The sequence below is a fragment of the Dromaius novaehollandiae genome, chromosome 2 (assembly GCF_036370855.1).
Source record: "Dromaius novaehollandiae isolate bDroNov1 chromosome 2, bDroNov1.hap1, whole genome shotgun sequence".
Lineage (NCBI taxonomy): Eukaryota > Metazoa > Chordata > Aves > Casuariiformes > Dromaiidae > Dromaius > Dromaius novaehollandiae.
In genome coordinates, this window is record NC_088099.1 from 52,240,999 (window position 1) to 52,263,868 (window position 22,870).

Below are 22,870 nucleotides of genomic sequence, written 5' to 3' on the forward strand. Positions count from 1 at the left end.
AAACTCTGTCAGCTGCCTGCAGAATCACTGCAGCAGAAAATGAAAAATTTTGAGTGCTTTGAACTTGCTAAGGGTCAGCTGAAAACTGTTTAGCTCAAATGTCTCAGTAATGGTGATACAGCACGTATAGGAAAAATCTCTAGCTTCAGTCACCCTCAAACTTCCATGTTCACCTATGTGATAAGGTGATGTAGTACATGCTGTGCTATAATAAGAATAATAAAAATAATAGGAAAAAAAAGCCCAGCTAGCAAAACTTGCTGACTCAGCGTCTACCCTCAGCTCCTGCAAGAAGATGACTATCATTGTTTTTAGAGCCGTAATGTATCCATGACAAGTGTGAGGTTTTACAGGGAAATGTTCATGTAAGGATGTAGCGGTAAAACAAGGTGGGAATTTAGCAATAGTTTCTTATAGGTATATAGGCATTTGCATTCCATCTTTTCCTTTCTCACACCTATACATAGTTTGACTCCAGGCCATTCTGTGCCATAACCATACTGCCCCAGCGGGCTGTCTGTGCTTGGTGTGGATTTGGGGTAGTGACAGCCTAGCAAAACTGAAACCAAGCAGCAGTACCTGAAAAGACGCAATCCAAATCTCTGCTTTTGATTAGTTACCGCTAAGATGCTTTACTTCCCCCCCCCTTTTTTTTTTTACTTTACTCCTGCTCCTCTTCCTTTTTTCTTTTCTGGGGGGTAAATCTTTGGGTTTTAGAGTGCGTAATTAGTTGATGTTCTCTCTCTTCACAGATGCCAGTGTATTATTACACATCTGGTCAGTACCCTACCTCAGCAACTCAGCAGTACAGACCCATTGCCTCAGTTCAGTACAATGCACAGCGGAGTCAACAAATACCACAGACTGCACAGCAAGCAGGTATTTCCATCTGTTATTCATTTCTTCAGCTGCTCACATTGCCTTTGCTGATGAAACATTTTGGTTGTATTTGAATTTTGAGCTTGAACAGTAAAGGAGAAAGTTAGTTGCTTTCTTGATCTAAAATATGTTGAAAATTGCAAACCAACAAACCCTGTGCTTGGAGATGTCAAGCTATGGAAAAATGGAGATTATGTTCTTCACTGCTGTTGTTCTGTATGCAGTGCAGTGTCCTCACAGTATCAATACTCCAAATGTTAGGTTGCATAGAGAACCAGGAGAGAACTAGTGTGAGCCTTCATATGTCACACGAAAGCCAACAGTTGCAATTTGTCCTTCATCATGTAAGCTCCCTAAACATTTGTAAACTAAGAAATCGGTCAAGGAAACGTTTTGATTTTACACAGTTGAAGGGTTAGCAGTGATGCAGAACCAGCCGGTACTGCCTTTACCTTGGTGATGCTCCACCATCTCCTGCTCTGTCGGAGTTAGTGTTGGCGAACGCAGTGAGCGGGGAGGTGGTCGGTGCGGCCCCCGGCTGGACTAGCTCCCCGCAGCGATGGGCGGCTGGAAGGGGGGCCGTTACACTGTAAGAGAGTGAGTAGCAGGTCTCACAGTGAACCGGTCTCTTTTCCTGCTGTGTCACGTCACTCTTAATTAACACAGAGTAAGTGGGACGTAGGCAGAGTTGGACCGATGCACGCTGGGGCGGGAAGGGGGTTGTGCCTGTGAAAGGGTCCTTGCATTTTGAATGAATAAACAGCTTTTCCGGTTTGGGAGATTTCTGTTTGTTTAAATCGTTGATTGTCTGTTTCTTCAGTGCACGCCTTTCCTCGTACTGTGTCTCAGACAGATAGACAGTAAGTCTAAGAGGAGGGGTTGTTTCCCTGTAGGGTTTACAATTACAAACATGCCAGGTCGGCTAAAGCTTTTATCTTTCTGTCAGTTATCGCTGGGCTTGACAGAAACTCTTTTGAATGGAAAAGCAGGTTCTCTGCGAAGGCATTGATACGTAAGGCTTTTAAGATGCAAGTCAAGAGCACAGCCATGAGACATGAACAAGACTTACAGGGTCATCCAGCCCATCACCCTGTCTCTGTAATGTGACTGCTGGCAATTTTGTTCATGCTCTCTCAGGCACTCCGGGAAACAAAGACACAGCAAACACAGCTATAACCAAGCAATTGATTACCTTTTTTTTTTAAGCTGTTCTATGTTCTAATAAAATTGGTGTCGCTTTGGTCAGTATCAATAGTGGCTAACTGTGTCTGATTTCATAACTTTGGATTTATACGTTCCTGAGAGAGAGGGAGAGAAATGAAGTATTGCACAAAGGTCGTCTGTCTCTTCTAATTTCTCCTGTCTGACAGTCTGGTACCATATTTATTATCTATATATAGTGGATCTTTGAACCTAAGTGCAAATCAAATTATATGACATTATCTGGGTCTACTGTGTTGTAAAACCATATTTATCAGTTTAATGGTACATCCATAATGTGGAAATTATGGTGAATAAAGTACACAAGAGATGTCCTGAAATACTTAAGCAATGTTTCTTGGAGAAAATTCAGCTATTTGATCTTGAGGAAATCCTAGTTTTAAAGATGTATTGTAGCACAGTAGCCATTACGTTTGAGTACAAACAACACAGAGATACAAATATTAATTTTATTTCTATGTTTATTGCATCCTTTTTCTTACATGTCTAGAAAATGTGAGTCAAGGAATTTGTCTAAAATCTCTTGAGCATCAGTCTTTTCTTGAAATTAGTTCTTTCAGCTGCCTTCTCAGTTGGAAACGTTATTGTTATCTCTTATTTAAAAATGAAAACACTGTGACTACAGTTTAGACTTCCTACTGTGGTGATTTTAAGTGTTTAGCTGTTCTCAGATCTTAAGACTTGGCTAAGAATAAATTCTTCAAGCTGGCTTATCACTGTGGACTGAGATGCATCTTCCTAGATAATCATTTCTATGAGTGTGTAATAGATGTGCCAAGAAGATGCAGAAAAAGCTTGGAATTTCCTCCAGCTCTGTTCTTTAAGTGAGAGAGCTTACAGGGGAAATCATGAGGGTAGGCTCCCCAGCTTGGTGGCCTTGTAGATTTGGTAGGATGGAAATCCCGTTCCCCACATCCCATGTGAACGTGGCTGCTGTTGGGACAGGGAAGGCTGGTGGCCTACCACAACCCCACATCCCCAGGGAGAATTACAATAGCGCACGCACAACAAAGTGCTTCCTCTCCTCCCATAACTCCTCATTTTTGCCCATAGTTCCTTAAATAGCCAAAAGCTCTGGAGACTGGTATCACACTGAATCTTCAGGCAGGCCCAAGGCAGAAAGACAGATGCTGGGAACTTTGCTTTTTTCTTTCTTGCTTTGAGTTTTTCCAAACTTTGGCTCACTAAGGCTCCATTCCCATAAAGTCAGGGATGAAATTTTCTGCCTATGTTTTGAGGGTTTTTTCCTCTTGATTTCTGCTGGAAAGCACATACCTTATAATTTTGACTGGAGTCTATGAAGGTAAACCTAAGTATCTGCAGAACTATTGTTTCAGCTGAAGTAATACAGATTTCTGTCATGTTATTAACTTCAGTGTCTAAAGGCACTTCTGGGGAAAGAATTAGAGAGTGTCAGGAGTACCTCTTGTCTATTAGTGGTTTAAGTGATATTCATGTTCATAATCAGTCACTAAAAGCATATGGACTGATTATTCTAATTGGTTATGTTCCACTGTATCCCTTGGCGTTTGGAAACTATCCAGCTTCCTAAAATGTCGTGTAATTTATGTTAAAATAAAAAAAGAAGTTAAAGTATAGGAAAGCTTATTATTTATGCTACAGATTTACTGCAGACTCCAAAGAAATGAATTATTCAGTTAACAGTGTCAGCTTGGTTTCAGGTATTTTAGTGTCCTGTGTTGGTGCATCTGTTTTTCTTCCCTTCACACATTCCTGACAGCCTCCCACCATGCATATGCTCTGCATGAGCCCCGTGGCGTCAGTCCACCTGCAAAATCTGCATCTCTTTGGACTCCCTTTTTCTAGCACACTCTGGGCTCCCTTTTTCTAGCACACTCTCAGCTCCCTCTCATGCCTGCTCACTGAGCAGGAGACAGCGTTTCAGCATCGCCGTTGATTGCTTAGCAGCAGGCTAAACAGAGCCAGGAACTGTTAGCTCGTACTTCAGCCTTTTGACTGTGCAGGAAATGAACTGGGGCTCGTCTCCTCTTCTCTCCCCTTTCAAGCTATGGATTTTCACAAAACTTTAGAAACATCTGATCTTTGCAGCTTCTATCTCATCATCAGACTTGGCAGAAATTAGACAACAAGCTCAGAAAGTTATTTTGAGGTTTGGTTGTTTGAGAAAATCTGGCAGTGTAATCACACAAATCTTTCCTTCAGAAACCAGGCTAAAAAATCTCTCTTAAACCTTTTTAGAAATTTGTATATGGCTGGAAAATAGCAATGAAAATGCCAGTATTTCAGCCTGTGGTTTCCCTTCCAATGCAGACTTGGGTACCAAGCTTCAGAATAGCACATAAGCAGGGTGTGCATGAGCCATGGATAACTAGGGACAAGCAAATAAAGACATAAAGGAGAACAGCGACAGCAGAATAGAGTGTGGCCAAGAATACTGGGAATGGGAACAGGGAACAGATGTGAATGAGAGAGATGAAAAGATGATTTCTGAAATTGTTTCCCTGAAGACCCAGCAACACTTACTGCTGCTTCTGAGAGACAGCGGCTGCAGCAGAGGCGGGCCCATGGGAGCGGAGACTGTGTGCCTACCCGCAGAATTGCTAATGCAGCAGGATGAACGGGGAGGCAGCGCGAGCGTAAAGCTCAGAAAATGTTTTATTAAAATAAGAAAGTTTGTCTGCTCGGTGGAGTTTTTGGAAGCTTTCAGAGCTCTAGCAAGGAGTTCAGACTTTGGAGTTTTCCCACTTTGGGCTGCAGAGGTCAAAGTTTGATCTAATGCCAGCAATTTGTTTTCATTTTTCTTAGAAAAGGTCTCTTCATGAGTGCAATGATATTGATGACTTTTACAGCAAACAGCTAAAGTAAAATGTCAGTACAGCCTCTGTAATGGCTAAGGGAGTCTGTATTCTCTCATGGTTCTGGAAAGAGAGCAATATTAAGTTAAAATGGCTCCAGGCAGAAAAAAAGATGAGCTCACCTAAAATTAGATTAGGCTCTGACAACAATAAATCATTTGGAGAAAAGGATGGGAACATATTATGTGTTTGTTTATTTTTAAGAGTGCTGCCTTGTACAAGACGAGAATGTGAGTGACCCATTTCTGGCAGAAGCCTGTTATAAAGGAGGTTGTCCCCGAAGATTTTATAGAAACCTTTGCCATTTTAATTACTTCCGCTTACATTCAGAACCAAGCCAAAACGTGATATGTGATGGAGCGGTAGCACAGTCTACCCATAGAAATACTTTTTTTTTCGCTCAGATACTTACCATTGTTGCTCTTCTTTATGACCCTCCTTCTGCACTGGTCTTGTGTCTGATCCTGTGCAATGCAAAGGTTTTTGAAGTGTTGCCATTGACTGAGTGGGGCCAGAGTGAAGACGATAGCTATCACACAGGACATGCAGAGCACATTTCAGGTGAATTCTTAGGACATTTTCAGATGACTGTTCTCAGAAATGATATGCTCATTTTCCAGACTATTTGGGTGTGTTGCTGTTATTCATTTCTGCACGTTATAGCAGATGATACATAAAATACTGTGGAATGCCTGCTTCCATAACCACACAAAATTAAGTATGATTTCTCTGTTCTTGTCTAACGATACTCTATAAATTGCACCTCTAACATCATCAGTGAGTATTTTATTCTTTGGTAGTTATCTCTATGTTGGTAGTTTGAAAGCTTTTGATCCTAGTTATTGTGCTTCAATGGAAAAAAAGAAATGTGTTGATGATAAATCAGTAATGATTTGTATTTTACCATGATGGAAGAAATGGGGTATTTTATATCTGCATGTGTGTATTTATTTTCATAATAATAGTGCTGTGCTTAGGGGATTTTTAAGTGCTTCCTAAACATGAGCTGGGTAAGTACATGAGTACACAGTTTGGGGTATGTAACTGCTCTTACTGCCATTCACAGATAGAGAAAGTGTAACAAACTACACGATTTTTCTACTTCGATTCATTACTGTATGTCTGTTTCATGTGTTCCAGATAATTTCAGAGTGTGACAGAAATTTGATGGATAAAATAATGTTTAGATTCCTCTTTGGACTATCGTTCTAAAAGGCAATTAGCTTGGTTTATCATACAGATCTAAGAAAAAAAAGTAACTAATTTTTGTAGCATGTGCTTTACATCAGTAGTGAAGATAATCTTCTGAGAGAATTAAAGCTAAGACCTATAGTGTATAGCTGGAATATCTTCCAGGCACAAGTTTGCACTATAATAGATCTGGAGGGATTAAGATGGTAGTGGACATAACTGGATGGCCTGCAATTTCTGCAGTGAATGTAATGATTTTAGGATTTCTTGTACACTTGAGAACCAGCAAGTGTTGGCATTATGATTTGTTTCAGTGTTCAGATAGTGCTGGAATGCTCAGATTGCGCAGGAAATCTCTACTTTTTCCTGAAAGCAGAACAGTTGATTGTGTACAGTGGCACCTCTTTGTCAAAAGGATGTAGTTATGTGAGGATTTAAGTAGTTATCTGAACACTGGATTTAATGAGTCCATTCATAATAAGTGTACATGGATATTCCATAAACAGCAAATGTTTGTCTCAGAGGAAGGGTGATTTTTCTGATGGAATACTTTATTATTAGCTCTTACAGCTTCCATTAAGGAAAAAGAGGTAATTGTCTCTGTAATGCATCTCTAAAACAGACTTTAAGCAAAGACAAAACGTACCTTAATAGAGTCCATAAATTTGTTTAACTAGAAATCAGAGTCAAATTGACAATGAAATACTGAATTTTTGCTTAATTTAATCATTTAGGTGTCAGCAAAATTGACAGGTGTTATCTTCAAATCTCTTTCATCCTCCTTGCCTGCTGAATTGTCACTATAAACTGATATTGAGAGAAAAAAAGACTGGGGGAAGGGAAGTATGCAGTATTTTAAAAAATTGGTTTGTTATCATGAGCATTATAGAACCTTATAAAGAGAGAATATCGCTTTCTACCTTCATTAGCAGCCTGACAAGATCTCCTGGTCCATGATAGATTTATTTGCATAATTCCATTTATATTTTTTGTGCTTACATAAACAAAAACACTTACAATTTTGTAAGTATCTAATTATCTAAAGAAATTAATTCTCCAGCAGTAATTGCCAACTGCACTATTGAAACAGATTTGAACTTAGGGTACCCATCTATGCTTGATAATCAGAATCATAAATGATGGTTTTTTCCAGCAGATACTGCTTCTCCTTAAACACCCCAGGAGGTTTCTCTTATTTTTATGATATCTTGAAAGAAACAGAATGGACAGAGCCCTACTGTTTTAGACACCTAAGTGTAGTGCTGCATTCATTAATATTGATGTAAGACTTTGAAACTTCAAAGCATTTTGTGAAATGGTAGGGCTGGATCAAAAAAGATTTTGTAGCAATTGGACTAGGAGAACTAAGTCCAAAATTGTGATTCCGATGGGATCTACACAGATGTTAGTAATTTTCATCTAAGTATTTTATGTTTAAGTTGCCCAGAAACTTAAAGCTGTCTTTCTGCCTGTGCCTACAAATGCTTCCATTTTGACAGCACTGAATATCTCAGACTTAGACCATATATAATCCAAAACTAAGGACTCCTGCTAGCTGCCTTAGAGATTTGATCAGGCGGGTGTATTATGGAAATATCTATAGCAAACCTAGGGGATTGGACTTCAGGCTTGTCCTGCTTTTTCTTAAATTGCAACTGGAAGAAAAGAAGGACCCCTTCTTTTTTAGCTTAATTTTATGGTTTGGTTCCAGTTTGGACATTCCCATGGTATGAGGAGCCTGGGTGCTTTGGGCCAAAAGGGTCTTATCCGATGTTGTTCAGTGCCTGAGAAATGATCACCAGGCTCTCTGCTCTTCAGGAATGTCTTCTCTCGCTCTTACTGTGCTTCCTTTAGAGTGATCCTGAAGGAGTTCAGAATTAACTGAGCCAAAAAGAAGTGCAAAAAGCAAGAAACTGGCTTAGTTCTGATGACACTTGGTATGGGTTTTTTTTGCAGGTTATAGGCTTTCTGTATAGTATTTCACTATTTTATACAATGTGTGATTAAGATTAGCTCCAAGATCCATGCATATCCTCAGAGTTTTCTGTTAGCCCACCAGTGGGCAGTTTGCTGCCTTGTGTTTTGCTCTTTGTGGATTTTGTTCCCCTGTGACTGTAGGATGAGTCGCTGATTCACTCAGATTTTTGAATTTCACTCCAAGAACCAAGCATCTAGAAGGCACAGAAAGGCTTGGTATTATGGCAGTTAGTCCTTTTGTAGAATTAGACCTCAAGCAGTAGACTTTGCAGGGCTCTAGTAAACAGCAGCAAGAGGCTAATAAAAGGAATATTGCATTCAAGACTTTTCAGCCAGTCCCTGGGAGAGCCAGGACTGGAGCTTAAAAGTTTAGAAATTTTTGGTCTCAAAACACTAAATCATATTGTCCTTCTCACATTAAGAAATAATATTGCACCAATACTCAACAAATGTTCGGCTTTACAGAATATCTGTAATTTAAATTAATAGCAGAATTAGAACCACTGCATGCCTTGCAGCATACTTGATTTTGAAAACTAAGAGGCAAAATCATTTTTATTGAAAGGCTTTGTTCTTTTTCAAGTGACTAGTTTAATTATTTAGCATTCATACCGAGAGAGAGCAAATATTGAGGGAAAAAAACACTGGTAGACTGCAAGAGTCTTAAGACAGGCATTTTTTGTTTTTTTCTGAAGGTTTGAACTTCTTTAGTACCAGTTAGAATCTATGTCATTTCTGACAGTATTTCTAGAATTTTACAGTAAAATTTTTTTTGGAATGAGTCAGTATGTGTTAATCTAATATCAGTTAATGTACATGAATAAGCAGAGAAAGAAAAGATTTCTAACAGCATTGTGCAGCGGATAGGATTTTAAAATAGCCCCTGCAAAAATTGCAGAGGCCACACTAAGATGTAGGGAACACTCTAAGGTGTTAAACAATGTCTATAAAGAATCTTTGTATTTCCGTCTTTTCTTTGCCAAAAAGAGTGATACATCATCACTATTGCTAATTCAGTATTGGATCAATGCTCCCACTTCTTTCAGTGGAATTTTCCAGCACTGAATAATTGAGAGTTTTATGTTGTAAGCCCTTTAGAGCAAAGACAGATTTCATTTTTTCTTATTATTTTATTCTTTCTCAAAACCCTACTTCCCGTTGCTCGAACTAGTGGAGGCCCATCATTGACAGAAATGACAGAAGGGCTACTGTGGAGTGGCAGAGGACATCTCCAGCACCATTTCAGCCCTGCTGCTCATAATAGGCCTATACACTTTAGTGCTCAGTTAACTGTAGGAATTTCCACAGAGGGAAGCTTATAAGGGGTGGAGAATTTTAGCAAGGCTTTTGGGTCTAGCCTAATAATCAAAGAAATGCTCAAAATGTACACCAGAGATCTGCAATGCAGAGAAAAGGGCAGACTTTTGTCTTATGTTTGCTATAGATTGAGGATTTGAGAATGGAAGTACGTTTTGCAATTGTGAAATTTAATAGAACATTTATTTAGATTGGGATGCTGCAGAAGAAATGTGTGTGCCTGTGAACTGACTGGAAGTCTGCAGTGAGGTATGGCTGCAGTCTGTGTGCGGTGTTTGAGCAGAGGAACTCAAGAAAGACAAGAAAGACGTCCCAGTAACTGAGGCAAGGTTTTACTGTCCAGCCCTGATATGTCAAAAAGCCCCAAAGGTATTTGCTTGAGTTTTGTTCCGCCTTTGTTGTGGTCAACTGTTGTGTTTGCCTAAACCGAGTGCAAGGACATTTTCATTTTGATTTGACACCATTAAATGTTGTTTGTTTGCAAACGACAGGAAATAAGGTTTATATGCCAAATGAGGCAGCCTTTCAGAATATTCCCAAACAAAGGAGCTGGTTTCCCTAGCAACAAGCAAGGATATGTAAAACCTCTCCAAATAGTTCTTCACCTCGTCCCCAGGTCCTGTTCTCTTTTGCAGTTTGCTCATTATGCAGCAGAGCAGATAGCATTCCTGCAGCATGAGCTAATTGTAATGCATGGTGGCTGGTAGCTGTCATTGTTATTGGACACAAAATAAAAAAATTGAATTTGCTGTCTGAGTGTCTGGTTTTAACAACAGCTTGATTATTTCTGTTATTACTAGTGATGCATAGTCCCTGCTGAGGTTTCACTTCCAGCGGGTATCACTGGCATTTATCATTATGAACGATAAGAATAAACACAGGTCGTCTCGCTGCAGACTCTGGTGAGGATTCCCTCATGCCTAATAAGGTGTAGATTAAGAATAGAAAGTGGTGATTCTTTACTCAGCCTTTGCTGCCAGTCTTAAGACCTAGCCATAAATTTGCATCATTTTACTTTAATTTACTCCAGAACTAACATAGCCTGAGCTAAATAGAGGTTGGTTAATACTATTCAGAACTTCTGTTTCTGCTTCTGTTTATGTGCAGATGGTAAGACATCACTAAATCCTCATCATGAATGTTTCTTTCAGGATGGAGAGACAAATAAATGCATTATTTAATATCTTGAACTGAAATTCATTTTACAAAATGATCTTTTTAACCTAGAGATTTAAATAGCATAGAAGTTTGAGTCCCAGAGACAACCAAACCTGACTAAAGGGAAGTTAGATAAACTGTTATCCCAGTTTATCTGTAGGGGCTGAGATTAGAAGTACTTTAGCACAGATTTTCTTTTCTGTATTTTTCTGCTTTTAATTTTAACTTTCTTTTAAGTTTTTGTTTGATTTTATTTTCAGAGCAGTGCCCAGGATGCCAGTGTCTTGGTAACAAATAGAGTCTTTTTGCTACTGGCACGTAATTGTTTAAGAACAAGGAAAGGAAAAGAGGCCAATCTATGCAATGATGATTATAGCTCCTAGGCACTGCTATAGGGCAACAGGTAGCTTTGAGAGCCCACTGTGCTAAGAACTAGGTATATATAAATGGAAAGCAATTTTCTTTTTCACCTCTGAGGCACAGCACAGAGCTTGCATCCAGGACTAAAGGAATCCTAAGGTAGCCACCTTGGTGGCCACTTTAGGGCTGTTGTCCATCTCTGAAAAGCTCTGGAAACAGTTTAGATAAGTCGGAGAAAGAAAAGAAATGCTTTTACTCTGGTAGCTGTTCGCTCATTCACTACCCAAAATGCTGCTTCAGACTCTGCAGGACAGTGCACACCTTGTAGACCTAGAATAATTTGCAATTGTTTTCTACAGTCTTCTACTTCCCAGAAAATCCTCCTGCAGTTAAGGCTGGGGCTTGTTTCCCTTTTCCCATTCCTACCTTTCAGCCTGTCACATCTCCTCTAAAATGTTGGCCACCCAAAGCTCCTGCTGAGTGCTGAAAATGATTAGTAGCTTTTGGGATCATATATGCAGCATCCTTATATGTGCTCTCCTAAATATTAGTTTGGAATAATTAGTATTTTAGAATGTGTTTGAATTTCTCATCACCTTGATTTTTGTTTTTCATTACATTTGCTTATACAATGAAAACCCATAACCATAATGAGAAGTGGACTTCCACTGCAAATAATGGAAGTCTTCTGGCTGTTGCTCATCATTTCCCTATGGGCTTGCCATAATTATGAAGTGCAAAAAGAAGGCTGAGCTTTTACAGCAACATGGCGGGATTGAGTCTCAGTGGCACACACAGATGAACATTTCTTATATCTGATAAGTCTAAGTGGAGAAAGTGCAGAGTATTCTGTTATCTGTGTTTGGTTCCATCCAGTTTTAAATGACTCAGGCAATGCAAATTACCTTAAAATAAAACATCTCTCTGAAACATCTTAACTCAGAGAAAGGTGTTACTTAAGGAAAGCAGCCATTTCTGAGCAAGCAAATATTTAGGAGCTAAATATATATGTATGTATGTATGTATCTTTGGTCCTGTCCAGTTCTAAATGTCTCAGGCAACACAAATTACCTTAAATTAAAGCATCTCTCTGAAACATCTTCACCCTGAGGCATTACTTAAAAACCACCGTCATTTCTGAGCAAGCAAATATTTAGGCTATATATATGTATCTTTGCTCTTTTTGTCAGCCTGTGTTATCAAAACAATTTATTATATCCTTCATCACTGTCCTCAGGGCTTCCAAGTAGCATGCTGATAAAACAGAATGTCTTCAACAGCATCTGCTCAACATTATTGAATTTCCATTTTGGTCATTTTTGAGAGTTCCCTTTCATCAAGTATTGAGTCTGTAGGAGTGCAAAAGGTTGGATTTTTACAGGGCCTGCAAAGGAACCTCCACAAATCAGTTTTTTTTTAGGTTGCCGAGTATCACTTCATAGAATAAGCAAAAGAGGAGAAATATGTTAAATTTTAAGAAGCAATGTGCTACTTCAAAATGATTGCTGTGTTAATAGTTTGAATCAGATGGCCATTTTAATTCTGTCTCCATTGGAGAAATACAAAGCAATTAATCTTTTGTCTCCTGTGTAGCACATTGTGAAAAATAAGGGCTTAAACAGGATCTCAGTGAGGCTGTTCCTTCACTTAACTTTGAGCCGGGCAATAAATAATTATAAATGTAGCTACGTTGTGAAGCAAAAGTAATTTGGTGAAATGGAATTATATCATATAATACAGGAATTGGAAGTCTGAATTAGGTTTGTTTGATGTTCTTTGTTCCAGAAAAGTACAGATTTGCCTGTGATTTGTGCAGAAAGAGTGGAGCTGGATTTTGCAAAGCACCTTTTATACCCAAGCTATCACCAAATGATGAACTACATATTTATATTGCACTGCTGGCATAGGAAAATGCCATTGTGCTCTCTCAGCTATAACTCACGTAGAGCGTCTGATTGAAACCTGTTTTATGGATGGAGAAAGTGGTGTCCGCAGTGCATGGATGTCTAACACCTTTCAAAGAATATCCTGCTCTTCACACAGAGCACCATATCATCGGTGCTGTCTTCCAGAAAGTTTACAGTGATATCACATTATACAGAGTTTCTGCTGTCTTGTGGTGAGCTGGTGAGAGAGATGCTGGGGAAGCTGAAGATTTGTAGTTACAAGTCAGAGCTTCGTTACCTTGCAGCCTCTCTCTCCTCCTACGAGTTTCAGGGGAACCCGCTCCCCTCAGTGCAACACTACTGTTCCTTACTGCTCCCATGTATGCCTTTATATATCCCAAAGCAGCATTACTGACCTCGCTTCAGCTTTGGGCTTTTTCTCCAACTCAGTGGAATCTGGTCAATGAAAGGACCACTAAAGCACATATAATACAGGTTATCAGTTACTGTCATGGGGCTGTGTAAAGGATGCTTCAGAATAAGCAAGATAATTAGAGGCAAAGGATATGGAAAATTTAAGAAGAAGTGAAAGGGAAGCATTATTTCACTCCACAAAGCACACCTCACCGTACTAGCCCACTGGAGCAATAGCCAGGAGCTGTTCAAGCACCTGGCTAACTCCATAAAAATGGGAAGCCACCAGACGCTTCCCATCAGTGTCATCTACAGACTGTACCGTTTCTGCTCAGTAGCCATGAAACCAACACTTGTGTGTTGTCCTTGCTCAGAAAAGGTCACTACAAAGTGTTTTGCCTGGGTAAAATAGCCCTGTGCTTTCTCAACTTAAAAAGATCCGCAAGCTTTAGTATTCATTTCTGACTTTCAGTGATGCTAAGGTAGTGTTGATAGACATCCTAGAAGATAGGATTTGCTCAGCATTGCACTTCTCAGTAAATACTCATCTCTGTTGACCCAGCAGCTCTGCACCAGGAACCAGATAAGCTCAAGGCACAAGCAGGGCAGCAGGCGTGAATGCCCTTGGGGAGTGTTGTGCTGCTGGCAGGTACCAAGTGTATCCACATCTTGCTGCTTCCAGCATCTTGCTAGTGGATGCCAAATGTAATTTTTGACCTGTGGTGACTGCTTCCTAAATAATACAGAAGGAAATAAGAGGAGCTTCCACTGAATGTAAAATAAGATAAGAACAGCCATAATGGGTGGAAAAGGTCCAATAGCCTTTCTTCAACAGTGACAGAGGAGCAGATGCCTAGGCAAAGTGTAAGAACAATCAAGCATATGGTCACATTTTTTCTCAGAAATCTTTGCAGCTGTGAGCAGTTTGCAGCTGAGGTACTTCTTGCCTTCATATTTAATAGCCCACAGTGGATTTTTCTTCTATGAATTTGTCCAGTTGCTTTTTGAGCCTGTGTAAAGTTTTTACCATCCACAGTACTTTATGGGAAGATATTTCACAGCTTAGCTACATACTGTACAAATAATTACTTCCTTTGGGGTTGTTTGCTTGGACCTACCCTCTGGTAGCAGCATTTTCTGTCCCTTAATTCTTCTGTTGGGAAAAGGACAAGTCAACAGCCATTTTCTAGACAGTACTTCCCTACCAGTCATGGTCTTAAGGACCTCGTATCACGTCTCCTCTCCTTCAGCTGTGATATTAGCATTTTGTGTTCATACATGGGCCTGAATGCATGTGAGGTATTTCAGGGTATGTATTGGCATTGTTTAAAGAAGAGAATACACAATGGCACTAAGCTTAGGGTTAGTTACATCTACTTAGAGCCCAAATCAAAACCCATGATTCTCGGCTTGCAGACCTGTGAGAGTAGTGAGATCAACTGCCTTCAGTCTTAGTACAGTACAGGTATCTGTGTGGTGTGTGTTTCTTCCTGACTCCACAAATTACTTGATAGTGTCTCCTGAGGTTACACAAACTGTGCAGCTAAGTTTTGAGGGAGTTTGTTGTGTCAGGGTCACGTTAAGGAAGACGACATTCCTAAGTAAAATAATGCACATATTATTTTGCTTTTCTTTGAATCACTTGTATCTCTCTCCCAGAAATATGACCTTGCAATACAAAGAACAACAGATTTCTTCCTAAAAAACACTGAATAGCAAAAGCAGTGTAAACAGGGCATAGTTTAAAGCCCTCATCCAGCAATGAGTCTTCATGCTGGTCCCAGTGATTTCAGTGGGATTGTGTATGTCTGCAGTGAATCGCTTTTAAGTCCTGTTTGTATTTCCATGGTGGAAATGTCACTGTGATAAAGACTCAGCTGCTTTTTTCCATTTTGTCCAGGTGCTGATAGTGAGCAGTGGAACATTTACAAATTAAACAGAAGAGATTTCTTAGTTTTATAAAATGTAAAAAATAAATGTAATGCATAATTATACACACACTCCCAGTTTCCTCTCTGCCATTTTGAGAAGAACCAAATGGCTACCAAGGGTGACATGGTATGCTTCAATTTGACAGAAGGTAATAAAAGGAAGTGTAGCTTGTACATATGCATTCCTTTTTTTTTTAATGTGTTTTTTTCTCACTGTATAAGGAAGAAATTGGAAGTGCTGAGCTGTTGACTTGTAAGAGTTGTAGTCAGGTTTGCAGTTGGTGGTAGGACTCTGTCTTTCTAATCCTCATATTCTCTGAGCAGTTTGAACCCTGGAGGACAGCACAATTAGTTGGATGATTTCTGTCTGCTCATTCTACTCAATCCTGATAAATATGTAACATGAGTTTACAGTGGTATTTGAAATGCATTAGACAGCTCATTTGCGCTATAATATGGCCCATTGTGTAAATATAGAGTGATATGATTTATTGGAGAAACAGGTGTGGGCCTGTGAAAGTATGATTTGCCTTAGAGAGTTGTTTGTAATTGACTGGCAAAATGGCTTATGCTGCTGTTTCCAAGCAGGCCGTAATTAATCAGCAAGAATTCTCTTCCTGAATTTCCTTCTGTAAATGAACAGACTCAGCATATCCATCAAATGAAAACTGAGAAAATCAGAGGGAGGAGGACTGAGTCTCCAGTGAGCAAAGGAGTTGTATTTCTATGATGCAGCCCCAGCAGGGTGCTTTGCCAAGTGTGACATTGGCTCTGAAAGGAAATCCTGAATTTTGCGTTTCTTGCAAGATTGTTAATGTTGCAATAGACTAGTGGCAGCTACTGAGTATCAAAAAGAAGGCAGAGCTGGGGGAGAAGAGCAATGGCACAAAAATAGGGCTGGTAGACCAAAACAGTTCTCTGATGCCACTTTAAGTGCTCTCACATATTCTCTGTCACCTTCTTTTCAGTATGTTGTGGTGTGCAGGTACATTGGTAGTTACTATAATAGCTCTAATCACACTGAATTCACTAAGCCCCAAAGTGACTGTCATCTCATGTCAGATATCCATTTTACAGCAACGTTAACTTGTCTGCTACAGTGTTTTCAAAATTATCAGGTCTGGAGATGAAACAAGTGATAACTCACTTTTTTGTAATATACCACAGTAATTTGAAAATCTCTGAGTGTTGGTTATCAGGAACATGATCTAGCTTGATTTTTGTATGTCTTGTGTTGATGAGAGACCTGCCACAGTGAGAGCTAAGACTCCACTGTACACATGGTGGTGGATAGTGGATCTGCTGCATAGGTGGCTGATTTCAGACTTGGCTTTAATAGGTTGAGGAGTATCTCATCTAGCTTCATGTTTAGCAATTTGGGATTGAGAAGCTTTTTTAACATCTGGAAGTCAGAGCACTCCTAGCTGTCCATTATTTAGTACTAGGTCCATACAGTTTACCTGTTTTGGAAAAAGATTTTGGCAGGGAAGGCAGGACTTCCTGGATGTGGAAAAGAGAGGAGTGCTTGGGAGCCCGTTACAGGAATCATCCATTGGAAAACCATCTCCTTAATTTGCAAGAGTTGACTTCTCTTCAAATTCTTAACTAACTTGCTGGGGTGAAGTCCAGCTGTTAGGTGATCTTGTGTATAATTTGATAGTTGCATGGTGTTGTAAATGAACAAAAGCTGTAATTTTCCAATTTATTGTTCAGTTCCTTAAGTCAAGGTCATGTGTCATGGCTTTGCTGTGTTTTTGTAATTAGGGGTAATTTTATATTCATTTTCCAAGAATGCCCATGAGTTGCATAAGAAGCTGCCTTGATCTTACTGCATAGTGAAGGTACTAAAAGTGTTTTTTCCAGATACAGTGTATCAGCTGAATTTTTACCTTTGCTTAAAAAGTGGCTGTCTAAGCATTATCTATTGTTTGCTAGTGACTAAAGAAAGACAGAACTGGGAAGATACTGAATCTATCCCTTTCAAATGTTGTTTCTCTAAATATTCGCATTTTATAAAACTCCCTATGGCTGTTGTAGTAAAAACACAGCCCATGGGCCACTGGCATCCTGCGAGCAGAATGTTGTTGCCTCTTGTTGCCTGAATGTTCAAGACTTCCAACTTCCAGGAGCTCAACCTTGTTTAAAAAGTTTTTCAATTTTAGTTTTTTTCTTGAAAACAATTTTGTGGCAGTAAGAACAGTCACTGTGTGATAGGAAGACAGATTAATAGGCAAGGCTTATTGAATCAGTTCTTCCAGTTTGGCTACTTTCCCTTGAAAACAGCTGTCTCCTTTGACTTGTCCTTTTTTCCCTTGCAGCTGTGGACAAGCGAAATACATGCTTATAAACATTTCTGTTCAGGTAATCATGTTAGGGATGTGTTTGAGCCCTGTCTTGCTCAGTGAGATTTGCTTACTTGTTTAAAATGCTTTCCTGGATAAGGGATTTTTCCTTGTGTGGGGCAAAAGCATGAACAAATCTGAGCAGTACTACTTTATGAGAGACAACAGATTCCACTCTGATCCCAACTGATCAGCATACTCTGGGATGTCCACAAGACCAGATAAGTTGATGTGAAGCTTTTTCATCTGTTTATTTTTCAGTATGCTTTGTGCCAACCTATTTCTTTCCAAAGATCCTTTAAAAGACAAACATAGATGTGTGATGTGTGATTTGTCAGTATGAGGAAAATGGGTATAAGCAGGTATATTCTTCTCCCTATGATTAAACAAGAAGAAAAGAAAACTTGCAGCTTCAAGTACTAAATCTCCTCAGGGTAGAAGGTTAATGTTTGACAAGATAGTCCTCAGGGAAGACTGCTCTGTTAAGTGGCCCAGCAAAAGCAGGTGCAGATTTCATCAAGTCTTGATTTTTCAAAATTCACATTTTGTCCTCACATTGTGCTCTCTCTCAGGATTTTTCAGAAAGCTCACAAAGGATCCATGTGGACAAAATTGCTAGCAGTGTATACTGATTTATCTGTGCACTTGAATGTATAGCATGGTGTAAGGTCTGAGGCAAAGTCTGTAAAAGCTGTCATGCTCAGTACCTTCTTAAAGTCCTCCTGTAGTTCACAACACAGAGAAATACAAAGACTAGAAATTGTGCTAGAGGGTGCTTTAGCAATTTGTAGGGCAAATTCTGTTGTAGTGTATATGACTATTATGTAATTAAATACTGCATCTCATTCATATATGCCTAAGTCGCTAGAATTGAGGCGGTAGGGGCTACTTTTGCATTGCCATTTCCTGGTTTCTGAATATTAAACCATGCCACCCTGGTGCTCTCTGAGGCCATATGGACACAAATGTATTAACCTGTGTTCCAGTTTTAAAAAGCTGGAAGTGTGACCCCTCAAGGCGATGTAGCTGTAGCCAAGCAATGACAAATTTCTCAAACTTTTCAGCACTTGACTTTCATTTCAGGGCCTGCTTGTCTCTGTACAGCTGTCTCTGTGTAATTTGCTCCAGATTTATTCCTCAAGCTTTTTTGTACAATTTATGCATCCATAGCTTTAGGAATAACTCCAGCTCCGTACTCTGTGAGCATGAAAGGTCTTTTGATAGTGAAACTGCTGTGATCATACTGTGGAAGAGTGGGACTGGACTGCAAGGAGCCTTGGAGAGTGTTTGGACCTGCTACTCAGTTCAGACCCTTCCCTTCAGATGGCGTGAGTTGGAATTTGGGACAGGCGCATCTGTACAGACCCTCCTGCACCATTGTATTTCTTTTTGGTGCACAGAGTTTGGGGAAAAAGGGTTGTGTATATCCAAAGGATATGTAGGATTTCCATCTAGGCCACTTCAGCCTTTGGTCTGAAAAGCAGATTATCTGCTGAGTTAGAAATGTGTTTCTATTTTGACAATACATGAAAATACAGTCTCAACAAAGTTCAGTTATCCTTTCTTGAGCAGTGATATTGATCCCAAGAAGATGGAAAAGCTTTTGTCTTCTTGTTATAAAAGATTGTTATATTGACATAAGAGAAACTGAAAAATTGAGCGTAATATAGAGGGGAATTTTGCTTTCATTTGAAGGGCAATGTGTATAAGAGACACATTACAAATTGCTAGGTTGTAAAAGCAAGTGGTTTAATAATCTAGGTTTTTATATGGTACTATATTTACCTTTTATGGTTAGCGTTCCTGAACCACTATTTTAGGCCTGGTAATCCTACTACTGTTTTCCTCATAAACACTGAAGGAACCTGAAATGTATGGAGAAGTTCAACTTTCTTATTAACAAAATACAAAAAAAAAAATTAAAAAAAGACGTTTTGATTGCTGTTGGTGTTGCCACAGTTGCTAGAGCTCTTGTGTGAAACCAGGGCTAGGTGTGATACAGCAGCTTGTAAAAAGAGAATAAAACAGTTAATGCCTCAGTGAGTTTCTGAGCCATATAGAGAAAAAGGGGGAAACAGAGACAGAGTGAGGGGCAGGAGCATAGGATCCCTCCTGTCCTTTCCTTTAGGTTGTGCTCTCCATTTATCCTTTTCCTTGCAAAGACCGTCACAAAAGCATAAACCCAATCTGCAAGATGGTTGGTTGCAAGATGTTGGGTTTTGTTCTGTAATAATAACAAGATCTCAGTGGCCCCAGAAACCATCCACGTTTTCCTTGTTTGGAAGCAAAATTGGCTTCTTCTTCAGCAGCTGAGTGTGCTAGCGTGGCCTGGGAGGCTGTGGCAGGCCCCATGCCAGGGCTGGCCATGGATGGGTTGGGCTATCACAGGGGCAAAGGTTTCCCAGTGAATGGGGCTTTTCAGACCAAGTGACATTTGTGCACACACACAGAAGTTAGCCTTCCAGAGGACACATCCTAAAAGAAAAATCCAAGACTGCAACACTGGACAAGGGTGTTTAGGAAGGAAGGAGGTTTGGATTCTTTTTAGAAGTGAAATCTTCCAAGGAGCAAGGAACAGAGCGAATGTTTTCTGCATAAAGGTTGTGGCAGGAATAGAAATAAACAGTTTCTGGCCAGGTTTAGTGTCCAAATTACTGGAAAAGCATGAGGTTTATTTCATCACTTTAGGACTGGAAGCACACACAGATGATGAGGTAGAGAAGGATTCTTCAGAGGTAAATCTTCCTCAGAGGTAGATCTTAGCAGAGTATTTCTGGTCTTTTGGTAAGGCAAAATTTGAGGGATGTTGTGAAAAGGTTCCTTTATTTAAGTAGCAAATATAGTAAATCTGAAGAGTATAGAAAAGAAAAAGGGCAAGAGGAACTTCCTTGTTAGAGCTTTGATAGTCAAGCTGTTGTTACTGAAGAAACAAAAATGCTCCCATTCTTCTCTCTTGCTTGAAGAATTCTATTTCTGCCTTCTACTTCTATAAACTGTTGTAAAAATCTTAATTATAGTGTAGTAAACTAATTCTTTTTACACTGCATTGAACTTAAAATAATGTTGAATCCATATTTCCATTAGCTAGTAATGAAAAAACTATTAAGAATAACATTTAACATATAATCAATTCAATTCCCGCAAATGTTTCTAAAGAATAATTGTGCTGCAGAACAGTAAATAAATGGAGGGAATAGCCTGAACAGTGATGTAATACCTGTACTACTAAGAATTTCAATTCAAGGAAAAGATGTTCTTTCCTCTAATCATTAGATTAGAGCTACAAAAATAGATAAGGGCCCTGGTTCAATAAGGTGCTAAGTTCTTCTTTCCCATAGGCTATAGGAAAATCAGAAGTGTGACTATTAAGTTTTGCAGATTTTCCATCATCTCCAAGTTCCCATCTTTAGGGAAAGTGTTTATGCAACAGATTCTTTTAATATCAATGTATAGAGATATTTCAGTAACAGTGTAATGCAGGCATTTTTCTTATGGAGACTACATACAGAAACTCCACTCTCTAAAGCATTTGTTGGCATGAAATCAAGAAATGGCCAACTTTCTCTAAGAAGTTGCATTAACACATTCTATAAATATGTAATATGTCTGAGGTCCTCAGGTTATACAGTAATGGGTATCATAAAAATAGATAGGTATCGATTATTATTTCTCAAGGGAGTATTTTGGATTAAATAGAAGTTAAAAATGCCCACCAGAAACAAACTCTTTGTTAAATGTGCTTTATCTTGTGGAGAAGGGCAGATTACAGTATAATTGCGGATAAACTTCCTTCGATCCACAGCAAGATGAAACTGCTATGACCAAGTCATCAATTTTTCCTGTTGCTCTTAACTTAGGACATGTAAAGTCCCAGAAATCTGCTTTCTAGTGTGTCAAAATGGAAACGCCAAAACAGCTAGAGACACGTGTGATCTACTGAACTTTCTGTGGTAATATAAGGTAAAGAATCTGCCTGCATGGTTCTCCATGGCAGGGTCTAGAGACAAGTTCTGTTCAAAATACACTCTTTGAAGTCCACGCTGGCTATGGAGTCAACACCAATCTACGCTAGTAAGCAAGAGGGTGAAATTTAGCCCAAAGTGTCATAAAATAAATTAATTTTTCAGTATTTTTACAGTAGTAAAACCTTGATGTGGGAAGACACTTAGGCATCATTCTTTTTCTATGCTGTTTTGATTTCCTGAGCCATGTGAAGAGCCTTTTACTACAGATTTGAGCTAGTGTAACCAGTGAACAAGTATAACAAGTAACTTGCTTCTTTCACAGAAATAATGATACGAGGCTAGAGTTGATGGCTTGTTTCAGTTCCTGTAACCCGGAAATGAGGCATTTTTCCTGCTTTGGCATAAACGGTGGCATCTAAACTGTGACCCTCCATGCCAAATTTTGTTCCAGAGAAATTTGTAAACACTTTATATGTCAGCTTTAACTGCAGAGTCCCAGCCATTCTCACCATCATAATGTTATCTTCCAAAAAAAAATTAGCTTTGATCTGTTTTTCTAGGTGCTCAGATGCCATTGCATGTGAGGTATTATCATGAAAACCACATAATCACGGTAATTCAGGGCCTTTGGGCATCTGATGTTGCCAATTGCCTTCACTTCTTGCTGGTATGCAATTTATCACTGGTGTGGCCTACCCTGCTAAAATGTGCCCTTTGTGGGCAGAGGCGAAGCTAATATACTTTCAAAGTGTGTTTGAATTGCTTCAATAAATCACAGCTGTCATTGTGAGCAGTTTTATCACTTGCCAGAACAATATGTTATCATCATGCTTTACAGTCTTGATACTATTCTGGAGTTTTATTTGTGCAAATTGTAATGCATCATAACTTATTTTATCAAATGAATTTGGGCAGCCCTGATTTTTTTTTTTTAATGGAAACTTTGCCTTGCCCTGTAAAGGAAAGAGCACTTTTATGGGATGTGTTTTATAGTTGTAATTATTATTTTTTATTATTAATTAGGTTTAAGAACACTTGCAGTTGAGCAAGACATGCAAGGAGATGCAGGGGGCTTCCCACATCACAGAGTTTATTTGCTATCTGTGCAGAATATCCACTAAACTAATCAACTGTCTGGATTTAAAATAAGAACAAAAGAAATGCAGAGGTGGAAGGCAGTTGCAGACAAGCCTTCCTACCTGAGACCTGCAGAACAGCATAAACAGGGAAGTCACGAATAGTTGATTGTGGCTGAATTCTTTAATGTGGGAGTCTTTCCCACTGGATCATAGAAAACATCTGGGAGCGTGAGTGGCAGAATGACTGTCAGAGCTGTGATGTGGTGCCCTGGCTTAGGCAAAGGTGGGCAGAGGGGAGTCCTTGTCTCAGCAA

The 22,870-nt window shown here is 39.3% G+C and overlaps 1 protein-coding gene across 23 annotated transcripts in view; it reads left to right on the plus strand.

The window, feature by feature from the left end:
* The window catches only part of ARPP21 (cAMP regulated phosphoprotein 21), a 146,384-nt gene that overhangs the window by 103,649 nt on the left and 19,865 nt on the right, over positions 1 to 22,870 (plus strand). For all 23 annotated transcript variants that reach the window (XM_064506500.1, XM_064506501.1, XM_064506487.1 and 20 more), the window contains one exon: positions 753 to 879. In XM_064506500.1, the coding sequence (XP_064362570.1) occupies positions 753 to 879 (127 nt within the window). The remainder of the gene's footprint in view (positions 1 to 752; positions 880 to 22,870) is intronic.